General features: G+C 39.7%; 1 protein-coding gene across 6 annotated transcripts in view; it reads right to left on the bottom strand.

The window, feature by feature from the left end:
• Positions 1–1,589: 1,589 nt before the first annotated feature.
• Positions 1,590–17,266, bottom strand: part of LOC133655395 (calcium-activated potassium channel subunit alpha-1a-like) — a 151,138-nt gene continuing 135,461 nt past the window's right edge. For 2 of the 6 annotated variants that reach the window (XM_062055510.1, XM_062055511.1), the window contains exons 24-30: positions 14,693–14,806; positions 14,517–14,609; positions 10,557–10,687; positions 7,679–7,873; positions 5,635–5,753; positions 5,336–5,557; positions 1,590–2,488 (exon numbers count right to left, since the gene is read on the bottom strand). In XM_062055510.1, coding sequence (XP_061911494.1) covers positions 2,467–2,488; positions 5,336–5,557; positions 5,635–5,753; positions 7,679–7,873; positions 10,557–10,687; positions 14,517–14,609; positions 14,693–14,806 — 896 coding nt within the window. In that variant the 3' untranslated portion in view covers positions 1,590–2,466. Of the gene's footprint in view, positions 2,489–2,970; positions 2,973–5,335; positions 5,558–5,634; positions 5,754–7,678; positions 7,874–10,556; positions 10,688–14,516; positions 14,610–14,692; positions 14,807–17,266 lie in introns of all 6 variants that reach the window. The other 4 variants (XM_062055512.1, XM_062055515.1, XM_062055514.1 and 1 more) reach the window with 3 other exon arrangements.

Below are 17,266 nucleotides of genomic sequence, written 5' to 3'. Positions count from 1 at the left end.
AGTAACATGTAGTAGTAGTAGTAACACACACACCAACTACAGTTGTAGTTCAGGTACCATTAGAAAATAGCTACTAAATGAATCAGAAGTTACTCACCACTTACTTGAGTAGTTTTTTCCATATATACAAAATTTGGATGACTACTTTTTATTTTATTTATATTACTCTGAAGTAACTCTACTCTTACTTGAGTACAATGTTTGGCTACTCTACCCAACTCTGGCCCCAGTGTGTAGGGATGGGTACCGTTCACATTTGAACAGATACGGTACCATTTCCTGGTCCCAAGGAATTTTCGTTTCTTTTGTGTGTGTTAATAGCTGTTAATAGTTTTTGATAGTTTTAAATGAGCTGTTTATAACTGTGCTGTCCATTTTGTTACATCTCATTTTCTTACACATTTAAGTCTTATTTGCAATGCAGTTCCAAGACATTCAATGGCAGTAATGGATTGGCTAACTAGCAAGTAGGTTTTCCAGGAACCTGAATGAGTTACATTGCGCTCTGCAAAGTGTGTATACTGTAAGTATTGCTCTTATTACACACCAGCTGTTTGATTGTAACGTGCATCCTCGTAGATTTCATTGCCAAATTTGGAGCTGCCATGTAAAATCACTAATGCTAATGGCAGCCTGTCAGTGGCAAATCCAGTGTGAATTAGCATCGAGCTAACATTTTGGAACACTGGAGGCTTATTTTACGTTTGAGCGTTTTCTACTAAGTATACTTGCTTTGTTGGTGTTGAAAATTGCAACATTACTTAGAAGTTTGGCTGAGTGCTTTGAGTCGGTGTTTAGTGGTCACGTGCAACACCGGTTTCGAAAACCGTTGGATTTTACATGAATCAATACTAGAGATGTCCGATAATATCGGCCGATAAATGCTTTAAAATGTAATCTCGGAAATTATCGGTATAATTTTTTTTATTATAGGTATCGTTTTTTTTAGTGTTTTTTTTTTATTAAATCAACATAAAAACACAAGATACACTTACAATTAGTGCACCAACGCAAAAAACCTCCCTCCCCCATTTACACTCATTCACACAAAAGGGTTGCTTCTTTCTGTTATTAATATTCTGGTTCCCACATTATATATCAATACAGTCTGCAAGGGATACAGTCCGTAAGCACACATGATTGTGCGTGCTGCTGGTCCACTAATAGTACTAACCTTTAACAGTTAATTTTACTCATTTTCATTAATTACTAGTTTCTATGTAACTGTTTTTATATTGTTTTGCTTTCTTTTTTATTCAAGAACATTTTTTAATTTATCTTATTTTATTTTATAAAAATTTTAAAAAAGGACCTTATCTTCACCATACCTGGTTGTCCAAATTAGGCATAATGTGTTAATTCCACGACTGTATATATCGGTATCGGTAATTAAGAGTTGGACAATATCGGAATACTGGATATCGGCAAAAAGCCATTATCGGACATCCCTAATCAATACCCAGTAGAACCAACATAATTCAGTTGGTGCCTATAAAAGTGTCTACCAGTGTACGACTGTAAATGCTGCCTGGCTGGTGTTTAGGTGCACCAAATTAAAAGCCCCCGGATTCAGACAAAAACAGGAGAACACAATACATAGTTGTTTAATTTGTTGAAAATACAAATAAACAATAAATGTACAAGCCTATTAGTAGTATACATAACTTAGCAGCATTGTTTTTGTGGCCACAAGTTAAGAGCGAAACATTTCACATTGTTAAGACATTTTCTAATTCAATCGAAACTGAAGCCTCTTCTCGCAGCTGTGGGCTCTCTGGAGTCCTCCGTTGGCTGAAGCACTGCCCTCTGGTGGTACCAGTGACACATCTTAGTCAAACACACGCTAAAGCGGATATGCTTTGATCACAGGGATGTAACATGGAACGTATGATAGAGCTGTTTTCACGGGGGTGTCAAAGAAATAATACAAACGCGTATGTATCATCGGGCAGTGCTTCCAGCCAAAGGAGGACTTCATTACGCCCACGTTATGCGATACGTGGCTTCAACATTCTACCGTTTTGTTTTTGGTGATTTTGTCGTTAGCAAAACAGCTCTATCATATTTGGAAGAAAGCCAGTGACATTACGTTGTGAAAAAAGGCAAAGGTAAGTCGACGACAAACAGTAAGGCTGGAGCTGAGTGTCATTGGTAACAACTGGCCCTAATCACAAATGTCGTGAACCAACGGTGGCCATCGCTGTACAGAAGAAGTGTGCAAACACCGACGAGTGTGAATGTTGTTGGTCAACAGTCAGCTGGGAAGGCAACTTTTATTTGGTGCTCAGCTCCAGCCGCCCGCAACGGTTTGATTGTCTACGTATTTGTCCCCCACTCTAGGATTCCAGATGCCGGCCTTCGTCGTCCGCTTCCCCGATGGGGACCGAGCTGCCGGCGATCTTGTTGTTGGCGAGCGTATTCACAGGCTTGATGTGCTTCATGGTCCTCAGGTGAGTGTTGTCCTGCTCATCTGTAAACCATGTCTTTTCTACAACACATCAAAGGTCTGTTAGTGCCAGGCATCAGTGGATTCTAAGGTAGAACACATCCACTGGTACTCCCGTCAGATGGAGGATCTTTGCTGTTTTTAAGGCGCTAGTAGTCAAACTGCTCCTGCCATATTGAGCTACAGTAATAACGAGCAAATTCCTGCGGATATGTAGATGGGCCTGTTATCGTTGCTGTAAACCTCTGATTGAAGTTAGCATACTTCTAAGATGGCACCAAGTATCTAAAGCCATGATTTTTAGGTTTAATTGCATAAAATTAGTGAAAATTCCAGCATAAAAAGCTAGCATGCTAATGTTAGCATGCTAACTAATATTACATGCTAAAATTAGCCTGTAATTTAGGAGAAGTTAACATACTTCTAAGACAGAGCCAATTATCTAACTATGATATTAAGGTTTTAACATATACAATTAGCAAAATAAAACGATAGCATTTTTTTAGTGGGATAATGCTTGTGACCACTGGGTGTCGGCAAAACCAATTACTGTTCCACTTTAAGTTAAAGACAGCATAAATCAATTCCAGACGATTAATACATAAATAGGTTAGTGTTTTCCATACCTAGCATTGCTCTCTGACCAATTTCACTTGATCAAACCTTTTCTAACATTCCTAACTACAAAATAAAAGTATGTATGATATGTGCTGATATTGTATGAGATCAACATTTCTATTGGGTCACCCCTAGTTTTCAACATCAACATAGTCCCACTAGGAACCTTACAGTTTTTAATGATGGTATGTACAGCCTGTGCAGCACAATAGATGTGTATAACTACCAAACCTAAAGGGGAACCGCACGTCTTTTTTGGAATTTTGCCTTTCTTCGCAATCCTTATGAGAGACAACAACACAGTTTTTTTTAATTATTTAATTTGTAATAATCAGCTTGTTTTAAGTGGCTAGCAATGCAGCTAATGAGAACAAGTCATTGTTCCTCTAAATCCCTTTAAAAATGCATTAAAAAAATTGCCAACAATACTTCATTTATGTTCCGTAACCTGTATAATAACCAAGCTGTAGCAACATTGTTATTGTAAGAGTAGTAGTAACATCACCTTGTGATGGCATGCTACGGCATGAGCTGTATGCTAACTTCTGCATCAGCAGCTGAGTTTGTAATGCACAACACTGAAATAGGACACCAGTCCTAAAAACATGAACAAGCATATTACAGAATCTGTAAAGTATTTCATGTTTTGTTTGTAAACAGCTAGCTCGACAGTGTATGTAGTTGTACTAACAATCATGACGTACTGCGTGTATCATGATCAATATTATAGTGACTTAATCGATGGACTGTTTGGTGCAGCTGAATTGGGGTAAGCACACTGTTTATATTTCCACATAGCTTGATCCAACTTCCACATTTACAGCGTCAACTCAGGCTGGCCTCACTCTCTCGGCTACCGTCTGCTCCAACATTTCACCTTCTCTTCGTGCTCGCTACTATAACCACCAGTTCATCCTCCGTATATTCAGCTTCAAAAAGATAAGGTTGTGAATCCTCACTTGTACAAAAAAAGTAATCTTCGTTGTCTGTTACCAAGTCTGCCATGATTAGACACTCGAGTTTGTTTCGGGAAGTTGGAACACACTTGTTGCCGGAAGTCAGAAGTGTGCTGTTATGGGAACGGAAATAATTTCGCCCAGGAGATAAGTTCCGGTAGTGCATAAAATGACCAAAATACTGTAAATATTGTACATATTGTTATGTACGTGTCTGTTTCTACATTATATATAGACTTGCCGTGTGTATACAAAACGTTGACGGAGGGTTTTGAAGTCATTTCAGAGGTCAATGGTGACTCCCTTTAGCCACATCTTGCAAGCGTTTTTTAAATCTTTAGAATCCTAAGAAAAAGAAGACGTATGTTCTTGTCTCTCATAATCAGTGTTCTGAAAATTACTTTTAAAATGTAACTAATTAAAGTCACTCATTACTTTACCAAAGAAGTAATTGAATTCCTTTGGGAAATACTCTTTAATAAAGATAAATGGACTAGGGAAAGTGATTACTATGTTACTTAAGAAAAAAAACTTGAAATATCTGGCATATGCAGTCAAGAGACGTTTCATATGAGTGAACTGTGTGTGTGTGTGTGTGTGTGTGTGTGTGTGTGTGTGTGTGTGTGTGTGTGTGTGTGTGTGTGTGTGTGTGTGTGTGTGTGTGTGTGTGTGTGTGTGTGTGTGTGTGTGTGTGTGTGTGTGTGTGTGTGTGTGTTTGTGCTTTTAGTGATGGATGACATTAAGGGTATCAACAGAGCTGTGTTTGTTAGCTTTAGCAGTTTGTCGGCTCTGATGCCAGTGCTTTTTAAATTTTTTCACCAGATTATGTTATCTTTGGTTAATAAAGAGATTGAATATGTTTCGATGGCTGTCACATCACCTTGTCAACAAACGGTATGGCATGTTTGTCACTTCAATCATTGATTTGTTGTTCATTATTCCCATTGTGTGCATATGTTGTCTGCTGTGTCAGTGTGACTATGCCTCTTCCTATTTGATATCAAGTTCATTTTAGTGAGGTGCTGCTTGTTGCTTTTATTAGTAAAAAGGTATTTCCTGCATTGAACTTGCTGCACTTATGACGCTGTCTTGTTGACATAAAACCACATTAAAAGTAGCGCACCACGTTGCATCAGGGTATCGCTAACGGACCTAAAAGTAACGCCGTTATTATGAACACTGCTCATAATGATTGTGAAGTATAAGCAAAATTTAAAAAAACATGCAGTTCCCCTTTAAGAAGAGCTGCAAGTCTTTAATCTAAAAAAGTCCTACAGGCTGATTGAGTATTGTACTTGGTTTGGTGCATACGTACTTTAGCTTGTCCCGGGGATCTCTGCTCTTGGTGCGGTTGTTGCGATTGATGGCGGTGAGGGAGTGGACGGATGAGCTCTTTTTGCTGGAGGAATGCGACGAGTGAGACAAGTGCGAGAGGCTGGTCCGCGACTGGCCAGCGTTGTGGTCAAACTGCATTAGGCAGAAGATGAGGTCGGAGGGCACCAGCTCAAAGGCGTACGGTGGGTTGGTGATGACGTATCTGGAGAAAAAGAACCAACACATTCACGCTTATGTACTGTGGATATACGTTTGTTACCATAAAGACGGGAAACTCACCGTTTGGTACATTGACTTTGGGCGTTTAGATGTGCGTCACGTAGCCGGTAGATGCCGAAGCAGAGCATGTTGTAGGTTTTCAGGGCTTTGCAAAAGAGGTCACCGTAGCAACCACCGTCCTACAAAAACATCATCAGTGCCATTTTTTTTACTGGCCAAATCCCTAATCATAACATATAGTTATTGTCATTCATGCAGGTCATTGTATTTTCAGAACATTTAGTCGATCCCAACTGGACTGCTGAGTTTGTCTCTGCTCTCTTACATCTGTAGTACGCACTCTTATGCACTGAGATGCTCTCTGTCCATACTTGTCAACCCTCCCGATTTTCCCGGGAGACTCCCGAATTTCAGTGCCCCTCCCGAAAATCTCCCGGGGAAACAATTCTCCCGATTTACACCCGGACAACAATATTGGGGGCGTGCCTTAAAGACACTGTCTTTAGCGTCCTCTACAACCTGTCGTCACGTTCGCTTTTCCTCCATTCAAACAGCGTGCCGACCCAGTCACATGATATATGCGGTTTTTACACACACATGAGTGACTGCAAGGCATACTTGATCAACAGCCATACAGGTCACACTGAGGGTGACCGTATAAACAACTTTAAAACTGTTACAAATATGCGGCACACTGTGAACCCACACCAAACAAGAATGACAAACACATCTCGGGAGAACATCCGTACCGTAACACAACATAAACACAACAGAACAAATACCCAGAATCCCTTGCAGCATAACTCTTCCGGGACGCTACAATATACACCCCCCGTAACCACCAAACCCCGCCCCGAAGATTCAGTCACAATCCTCACGAAGGGTTAAAACAATTGTTAGCTATTTATTCACGGTTTCGAATGCATCAAGAAAGCCAATCATATGTGTTCTTGTCTTACATAAGGATTGTGAATGATAAACACCACATCTATTTCTAATTTGAGGTCATTTCCAGTATGGCTGATAAGATAACATGGTCAGAGTGCAGAAAGGTTTCCCCTTTGTGACGCCAATCTACAGGAATTTCCGAAGGTATTATTAGGAGCGGAATATTCAAAATGGCTGACTGAATTTGTGGCATTCTGTGATGTTTAGACAGTATTTTCACATACTTTGCAGAAAGTAAATACAATTGGATATGGTTTGCTCTAGAACTACAACTGGTTTGAAACTACCACTGTTCGGATTGTAACCATCCAAATATGATAAGTAGCAAAGTGGACAGCCGTCAACGCTGTGGCTCGAAAAGAGCAAACATAGGCAACATAAGCAAGCTAGCTGGATGTTTAGCTAACGAGCAAGCTTATTTCGGTGATCATCTACCCGTCCTGCAACTCAGTGCGATATTTAGGCAAGAGGAACAGCTAATACCTGCAAATGAGGCAAAGAGATTTTCTTTAAACGTAATTTTATATACCGTATTTTTCGGAGTATAAGTCGCACCGGCCGAAAATGCATAATAAAGAAGAAAAAAACATATATAAGTCGTACTGGAGTATAAGTCGCATTTTTTGGGGAAATGTATTTGATAAAACCCAACACCAAGAATAGACATTTGAAAGGCAATTTAAACATGCTATACGTTTACCAAACAATCTGTCACTCCTAATCACTAAATCCCATGAAATCTTATACGTCTAGTCTCTTATGTGAATGAGCTAAATAATATTATTTGATATTTAACGGTAATGTGTTAATAATTTCACACAAGTCGCTCCTGACTATAAGTCGCACCCCCGGCCAAACTATGAAAAAAACTGTGACTTATAGTCCGAAAAATACGGTAATATAAAAAAACGTGGATTTCCGTGTTTTCGCCGAAATTTCACATGCCTGAATCATTTCCTTAACTCTAGCCCACAACCCCAACATAGGCTTCACCACTGTGGTCCTACAAACATTTTTGTATATTTCTCTACAAAAGCCAACCACTCCGCCCTAACAAAGTTATTCCTAGCCCTACTATTCCTGACGCTATCTGTGCAACCATCGTCCGTACACATTTCACCGACCAAAACAAGCTCATTTCGACAAGACTTCTTACCCCGAGGTCTGCAAAGGGCCCGTCGTACAAGGCCAGCTGCGCCACGCGACACCTGTCCCTGTTGGCTAGCGTCTGCGGCGTGCTGTAGCCGCCCCGCAGCGCGTTCTCCTCCGCCAGGAGCCCCTCCAGCTCGGGCGTCGCGCCGCCCGTCACCAGCGTGCGGATCAAGGTGAGGATGTTGTCGTTGAAGTACGTCTGTGGGGATTGAAGGAAGAAGCGTAAAGTAACAAATGTTTGCCCTTTTCCTTGCCTTGCCCACCTCCCGTCCCCGCCCATACGCGCTTTAACAACAGCGTGACATCTCCCTCAGCCGCCGACTGCAGGATTGACTAGGATGATGGATGAGGCCTGTCCATTAGGCAGCATTACCTCTGACTGCACTTGAAGGCAGCTTTGTTCTAACCTCACTCAAAGTGAAAGGCAGACAAATGAAGCCTTCAGTTTTTCTCCCAGCTTCCCGTCGAGCATCAGAGAACGTTTTTTGGAAAAGTTCCGTTACTCTACTAAATGACTGTAGTAGTAAGACTTCCGCCAAAGCCAAACTCAAACGCAAAGAGGATAAGAGTCCTACGTTCTGGCTCAGTGACTTGTGTTTTGTTAGGAATAGAAGGTATCCAAAGTGCAGCCGGGGGCCATTTGTGGCCCGCGGCTCGAGTTTTTGTTGGCCCGCAACATGTTGGGGGGGGAAGTAAACATGTAAGAAAAAAGAGCAAAAAGACAATGTAGTGAGAAAAAAAGCTGACAATGTAATACATTTGAAAAGGCTAAGTCTGTGGGGGATATTTTGAAATTAAAAAAATCTATCAAAATTTAGTGCCAGCTTTGTGTTATAAGCCGTGGCGGGCCAGGCGTTTCCCACCTAGGCCTTCAGTGATGTCCGACTTCAATGATTACCTCTCAAAATACCATCATTTAAGTCACCACATGACCATTGCTGGAGAAATACTATACAGAAACACATTTACACACTACTGCACATTGTACAAAACGGGGTTATTTTCTGGCGCATTTAAAACTCAATAAACCCGCATCAGCAATTAAAACATGTCTTATGTAGTACTGTCCAAATTAAAATTGCAAAAAAACATTTTAAACGTTAAAAGATAAAGAAATAAAATCTCTGAACTCACATTTCATTGACAGCTGAGCTAGCTTGGTCTCACAAGATGTAGTTTCTCTTTAAATATCCTTCTTGAAAATGGCCTTGCAAATGTACGTGCTGTCTTGTCTAATCATAAAAGATGCAGACGAGGCATGTTGGCTGACTTCTTAAAATTTACTCCACACCGGCATGTCTACATTAAACAACCTAAATAGGGCTACTGTGCATGCTCTCCACTACTGTGGCATGCTGGGTAATGGAGTTCTTATTTTACCTGGCTCATACATCACTATATCTCTGCCTTGGGCCATCTAGAAGGCCTTACTGACAACAACGCGTGATCTGATTGGCTATTGCAACTGTCTGTCACTGTATGTCCCCGTTCACTGACAGCGCACGGACGCCAGCATCGTTGATTCTGAAGGCTCTAGGCAGATTTGGTACAGCATGGCAACATAAGCTAGCTGAATTCTGACTGGATAAAAACTCTAAACTAAAAACAACAGCGCTGGAAGGAGCATAATATGATATGAAGAGAATATGGATACTTTTTGATATTTTACTTTTATCTTTAATTATGATCATGATTTCTGGTAATGTTAGGCCAGCAGAGAAGGCTGTGCTGGCCCTTACGACACACCATTGGTTATAAGTGACTTATTGAATTGTTGTATCAACATTTCAGCTTTTTCTCATTACATTTTGTCTTTTTTTTTTTTTTTTTTTTACATTTTTACTGTTGTTTTTTTCCGACAATATGTTGCAGGCCAACTAAGCTTTCACTGCTGTCCACACTTTGTCACCTATACAACAAAGCTGACACTAAATTTTGGTCTTTAAATATATGTCTGTTTTCAGCATTTTTAAATAAAATAAAAAATGATCAAAAATGGCACCTGCACACTTTGACGTTTTGTTATGCGAAAAAGTTTGGACACTCCTGCAATATCCAATAAGCCAGCATTTCTTAACCATAGGGCCGCCAAAAATAAATGTTCTACAGTTGTGGTCTGGATGGGCCGCAGCGGTGCTCAGTTGTAATTCACCTTTTCACCACTTGTGGCAGTAATAACTATCTCAAGCGCAAAAATTATGACTTAAGTGGTGGAGCTGTATTTTCATTTGCACATTGATTTTATTGACAGTTTATTCAAGAAATATAATATTGTTTTTATTTATTAATAATTTAGTAAAAATGTATTTATTTTAGCACTGTGTAAATTGTATGTAATTTTTTCCTTCTTTTGCAGTATATTTGATTATTTATTTTTGTACTCAGCTTCACCAAGCCTTAAAAATAGTAATAATAATAATCTTTGTGATTAACAAATGCGTTCATATCATTTGACAAGGTTGTAAACTGTAATTAGGTAAGATACAATTATTGAATATAATTAAAATCAAGAGTAAGATATTTGAGTGGGCTCCGGGACCCTTTGTAGTGGAAAAGTTGGACCTGTGTACTAAGCCAAAAACAGCATAGGCAAATTTCTGTTTTGGTGTTGGAATATAAGGTTGGAGCTAAAACAAAGTATATAGAAATCATTTTTGTCCAGTATTGATTAACACAAACGTGGAAACTAAAGATGTGCATAATAAGCTATTCATCGATCATTGACTGTCGATTAACTTATGTGCGCTGCTGATTCAATCCCAACTATTTTGCCAGATAAGGAAGACAACATGTCGTTGAGCTAAAGTCAACTCGTCTGGGCAATATTATTCTGCACAATACAACACTGACATGAAATGAAACAAAAATATTCCGTTACTTACGGCGCTCATTAAAGAATCCAGCACGCTGACGGCAAAAGCGGTCCCACAGGCAAAAGGCTGAGTCAGGTACAGCTCTGTGTCTGGGTCGTCATCATCGTCTTGGTCCAGGAACTGAACGTTGGAGTCGTTAACTACAAGCAAAAAAACATACCATGTTTTTAATGTGGGAAATCAACTTTTGTCAAAGTTGGTGTTTAACCCCCAACTAAAACCCAAACCCTCAAACCTTAGGTAACCTTAAACCTTATTCCCACCCTAACTAATCCAGCCCAAATAAAAACCCTAAAACAAACCCAGAACACAAGTATTAAAATAGTCATGCACACTCCATGCTCCACTCTTCACTTCAAAGTCGTCCTTCAGCAATAAACACAACATGCTATTAAGTTGTCTTGTAAAGCTGAAACAAAACTTCCAATTGCATGTGTCAAAACACGTGCAAGCATCTTGGAGGGAAGTCACAGAGGAGAATGTGATGCTGGCAAAACCACCGACCGATGACTGGCGTACTAATTCTTGGAAACGTACACAGCTTCTGAATTGCACAATTACAAATGAACAAAGTTTTTTGGGGAAAAATGGTTGCTTATCCGCTAACAATTGCTTAAAATGTCACGCGAGACGTCATCCCACCTCATTAGATCTCAGTTCAGTGAATATTGAAAAAATATTGACCTTCTGGGCTATTATATTACTACCAAAGAAGTACTAGTCACAAGAAGATGCCTTCATAACTAGCATATTGTTAAAGTGACCTAATTGTTTACTTTTAAAGTGTTAACCTCTTTATGCACGTGCGACTATTACAAATTCAAAATATTCGATGTGGAAACCTTGCATTATGTCCTTTGTTATTAAAATGTTTACATTCTACAGCAGTGGTCACCAACCTTTTCGATATTTGGATATTTCAATATTTGTTTTTTATCATTGTGCTTCTTGCTGTTTTCCCAATTTTTGCTGGTGTTTGTTTTGTAATGTGCCAAGGGCCAATGACAAACGGGTCACGGTCCACAGATGGCCCTCGTGCTGCACTTCGGGCACCCCAGCTGTAGACGCTAACTGTTTCTGGCCACTTAAGTCTTAAAACCGTAGTATATTTTTGTTCTTCCTATGATCACATTTGGGACGCGAGTCAGCTTCATCATCACAATATCTGTTTTTAGCTTCTTCTTCTTTTTTTTTTTTTTAAATGAAAAAGTTAAAGTACCAATGATTGTCACCCTGGGAGGTGAGGGGAGCAGTGGGCAGCAGCGTAGCCGTGCCCGGGAATCATTTTTGGTGATTTAACCCCCAATTCCAACCCTTGATGCTGAGTGCCAAGCAGGGAGGTAATGGGTCCCATTTTTATAGTCTTTGGTATGACTCGGCCGGGGTTTGAACTCACAACCTACCGATCTCAGGGCGAAAAATTTTTGGCCCTCGCCTACTTTGACTTTTCAGTATACTGCCCTTGGCGGAAAACTTTGGACACCCCTGAACTAAAGTATCGATATTAGAGCATCAAGATCTGGTATCGGCGATATCAATATTTCAGTATCGATTAGCACATCACTACCCAAAAGTGCCAAGGTAATAGTCATTATACTTTTTTATTTTTTGTCATTATACTTAACCTCTTAAGGCCCAAGCTGTTTGTTTACATGCTTTTTTAATTTCCCTCTGCTATTTGGGCTTATTGGACCCTAATTAGAATAAAAACTAAGAATCATCTTTTGATATGATGTACTTAGTCCATAAGTACACAAACTTGTACTTAATGTTTTTTGACATGCTAATTCTTATTTTTACACATTTTTCCCTAAATTCCATTGTATGTTATACTCTTCTGACACCACCAGATGGCAGTATAAGTGTCCACATAAGCGGCCATAAGACCCCAATTCAGTAGTGTACACAATTTTGGAAATAAGAGCTAAAAGGTGCTGTCCACGCATGTGGCCACTAAGCCTTTAGAGCAGGCCTGGGCAATTATTTTGACTCGAGGGGCCACATTTACAGAAAAAAATATGTCTGGGGGCCGGTATATCTCTTTTTAGGAACACTAATACAAAACCTCACAATAATGTCTGATTGAATGCTAAAAAAGTTATGACAGACCGCTTCAAAAAAACAGAATGGTATTTTTCCTTTTTTTACTGAATGAGACACGCAGAATGTACCGTAATTTCCGGACTATAAGCCGCTACTTTTTCCCCTCGTTCTGGTCCCTGCGGCTTATACAAGGGTGCGGCTTATTTACGGCCTGTTCTTCTCCGACACCGACGAAGAGGATTTCGGTGGTTTTAGTACACAGGAGGAAGACGATGACACAATGATTAAAGACTGACTTATTATATACCGGTAGGCTGGTTATTTTGATAACGTACAGGCGAGCACTTTGTATTACTTTGCACCGTTGTATTATTTGTACTCTGCACGAATGCTGTTCGCCGTGTCAAAGACGTGAAAGTTTGATTGAATGATTGAAAGATTTATTGTTAATAAATGGGACGCTTTGCGTTCCCAAACAGTCATCTCTGTCCCGACAATCCCCTCCGTGGTAGCAGGAACCCCTATATACTACGCTAATTACACATCAAAACCCTGCGGCTTAATAGTCAGGTGCGGCTTATATATGGAGCAATCTGTATTCTCCCCTAAATTTAGCTGGTGCGGCTTATAGTCCGGACTATAAGCCGCACCTGACTATAAGCCGCACCAGCTAAATTTAGGGGAAAATACAGATTGCTCCATATATAAGCCGCACCCGACTGTAAGCCGCAGGGTTTTGATGTGTAATTAGCGTAGTATATAGGGGTTCCTGCTACCACGGAGGGGATTGTCGGGACAGAGATGACTGTTTGGGAACGCAAAGCGTCCCATTTATTAACAATAAATCTTTCAATCATTCAATCAAACTTTCACATCTTTGACATGGCGAACAGCATTCGTGCAGAGTACAAATAGTACAACGGTGCAAAGTAATACAAAGTGCTCGCCTGTACGTTATCAAAATAACCAGCCTACCGGTATATAAAAAGTCAGTCTTTAATCATTGTGTCATCGTCTTCCTCCTGCGTACTAAAACCACCGAAATCCTGTTCGTCTGTGTCGGAGAAGAACAGGCCGTAAATAAGCCGCACCCTTGTATAAGCCGCGAGGACCAGAACGAGGGGAAAAAGTAGCGGCTTATAGTCCGGAAATTACGGTACATAAAAATAAAGAATGTGGCATTTACAATATTAACTATGAAGGATAAAACACTGAATATTGACAACAAATGAACGTCACCCCCCCCCATCTCGATCGACATATTTTAAAATCAAGCGAAACGCAAGAAAAATGCAACAAACACAGCGAAATATGAACGCGAAGGGTAACAATCGATCTTAAATATCGGGAAAAAAATTGGGGGGAATGTCCGGCGGGCCGGATTGAAAAGCTTAACGGGCCGCATGTGGCCCCCGGGCCTTAATTTGCCCAAGTCTGCTTTAGAGGTTTTAATGCAACAAATACTGTAGGTATTAAGTATATACAATATCAAAAGACATTGGCTAAAATGCTAACATGGCGACACGAGTGCCAAGGCAGTTTCTCACATCACGCCATGTAAATAGAAGAAATGTTGAAATGGGTAAAGTAGCAAAAGTGCTAACATCTAGCATTATATGTACAAGCACCAGTGTGGAGGGGCTTTCATTGCTATTCAATTTGCAGCAATTGCTTCACGAGCAGGTCAATAATAATGACAATTTTAGTAACTACAATAAAATGAAAATTGTGTTTAAGAACAGATGTCATTGACTTTGAAGTTGACACATTTTATTACCCTGGCGGAGGTCCTTGCTATCCATTTGTTGGCTGGAAGCATGAGTTTCAAGTGTTGCCATGCAAATGAAGGCAGCCAAAGAAAGTCAAACCAAGCAGATGTGGAGTACAGTAAGACTTGCACAGCGCTGCTCTTTCCTCTTTTCTTACCAAGCTCCGTAATCATTTGTATGCTGGTCCCGCTGCTTTTATCCTGACTGAGTGAAATCACAGGCACTTTTTTGCCTGCCTTTGCTAACGCTGCTGGACAGGCAGGCGTTAAGGGAGAAACAATGGTTACTAGGGAGTGGAAAGGGCACACGCAGCCAGCACCAAGTGAAGCCTACCTAGTTCCGTTATGATGGGAATGTTTGCCCCCGTGCTCACTGACGTCTGCCTCACCAGGCCGTGGACCGGACTGTTCTCCGGAGACGATCTGTCCATACCTGGCGGCGTGAAGCCTGAAATAAGAGCGCCACCGATCAGCAAAACGCGCTGATGTTACACATGGTTGCAAATAAGTGAAGATTGAAACGTAAATGGACTTTGACGTCCAGCACATGAAATCATGCATGCAGTATGTTTTAAACATCGGCCATGTTTGGACATCCATCACTCGCTGCTGACTAAAGCAAACATGACGAATAACAACACTGGCATTTATTTGTAGGTCAAAAGGCTTTCCTGAAATTATTCCACTCAGCGCTTAAAGACTGGATGATCGAATTTGAAATGATTTGATGCTATTAAATTGCATCACGAGGCATAATTTAAATATGGCCGGACAACCACCATAAATAATCGTTTTTTGGAAGCAGTACCTCAACTCACAAGCTTAATTGGTTCTGTGACGGAGCTCTTAACTCAAAACACTCAAATGGTTGAAATAAATTTAAATACATTTAATAAAAAACGCTGGATTTTTAACATGTAACAAGCTTTTTAAAAGGAAATCTAACTTTTGTATAGGAAATATTGTAAAAGACCAAAACATTAACATGTAGTACAAACAACTACAGTAGTTTAATGAATTGATGCAATAATAATGTGCAGTATTTACTAGGGCTGCGAATCTTTGGGTGTCCCACGATTCGATTCAATATCGATTCTTGGGATCACGATTCGATTATAAATCGATTTTTTTTTCCCGATTCAACGCGATTCTCGATACAAAAATGATATTTTTCCGATTCAAAACAATTCTCTATTCATTCAATACATAGGATTTCAGCAGGATCTACCCCAGTCTGCTGACATGCAAGCAGAGTAGTAGATTTTTGTAAAAAGCTTTTATAATTGTAAAGGACAATGTTTTATCAACTGATTGCAATAATGTCAATTTGTTTCAACTATTAAATGAACCAAAAATATGACTTATTTTACCTTTGTGAAAATATTGGACACAGTGTGTTGTCAAGCTTATGAGATGCGATGCAAGTGTAAGCCACTATTCTTCTTTTTTTTTTATTTCTTTTTTTTATAAATGTCTAATGATAATGTCAATGAGGGATTTTTAATCACTGCTATGTTGAAATTGTAACTAATATTGATACTGTTGTTGAAAATTATTTTTGTTTCACTACTTTTGGTTTGTTCTGTGTCATGTTTGTGTCTCCTCTCAATTGCTCTGTTTATTGCAGTTCTGAGTGTTGCTGGGCCGGGTTTGGTTTTCGAATTGGATTGCATTGTTATGGTATTGCTGTGTATTGTTTTGTTGGATTGATTAATTAAAAAAATAAATTAAATAAAAAAATCAATTATAAAAAATAAAATAGATTTTTGAAAAATGAGAATCGATACTGAATCGCACAACGTGAGAATTGTGATTTGAATTTGAATCGATTTTTCCCACACCCCTAGCATTTACCTTGGAGAGTGGATTTCTACGGTATCTCCTTCCGCCTGCTTTGTCGTCAAATATTTTCATGGATAAATGTCTACCATTCAGATACTATTTTACCATTTTTGGCAGACGTTAGACCCATTCTACTTCAGTGTGGTGCACTCTTTAGCTATAAGCTAAATCTAGCGGGTAAGACCGGATGTTTTGGGCCGATCTTATGAGATTCTAGTAACTCAAAATTTTGTTTGCAACTTAAAGCACATGAGGTGGCGACTTGTCCAGGGTGTACCCCGCCTTCCGCCAGAGTGCAGCTGAGATAGGCTCCAGCACCCACCGTGACCCCAAGAGGGACAAGCGGTCAGCTCGCTCGCAGTCCTGGCTTAAGGTGAAGGCTAATTCGCTTTTAGCGTAACGTTAGCTCATTTTGCGGTGTGTGTGTGTGTGTGTGTGTGTGTGTGTGTGTGTGTGTGTGTGTGTGTTACAGACAGTAAAGTCCTGTCTGTCTGTTATTTCACTTTTCCTTTTTCTGTGTTGATTGAGCTGTGTTGAAGCAGCAAAAAAAGGACATTATGTTAAATGAAGAGTTTCTGTCTCTGATAGTTCATATAATAATGTAAGTGCATCATAAAGCCTACATGAACTCCATGGTGTTCAGGGATGAATAGTCTCTCCTATTGCTATTGTACTATTTTTTCAGCTATAGTTACATTAATCATTAGTAATGCAGCAGCCTAGTTTTGAATGGCAGGGTCCCTGCTATCACATGTTGATAAAAATATAACATTTACATAATAAAAATCAACTACAGGCTTCCCAAATGCTGCAATAAATTAAGCATGATGAGTTGACTTGAAACTGTTTAATGTTGCACTTTTTATATGTAGAAGAAACGTTTTGTCATTGTATTTAATCTGAGCAACAACTTGAGGCAGTTTAATGTTGATTAACGTGGGCAGAATTATTATAGTGTTCCCAATGTTAAAAGGATAAAGCCATTGTTTACAAATTTGGTAAATAAATAACCAAAAAATTTATATTTTGTTGTTTTCTTACTGTACCGAAAATTAACCGAACCGTG

This window comes from Entelurus aequoreus, linkage group LG08 (assembly GCF_033978785.1).
Source record: "Entelurus aequoreus isolate RoL-2023_Sb linkage group LG08, RoL_Eaeq_v1.1, whole genome shotgun sequence".
In the NCBI taxonomy this organism is placed as follows: Eukaryota; Metazoa; Chordata; class Actinopteri; order Syngnathiformes; family Syngnathidae; genus Entelurus; species Entelurus aequoreus.
The sequence above is the reverse complement of the archived record's forward strand: the minus strand, read 5'-3'. Positions and strand labels throughout refer to the sequence as shown.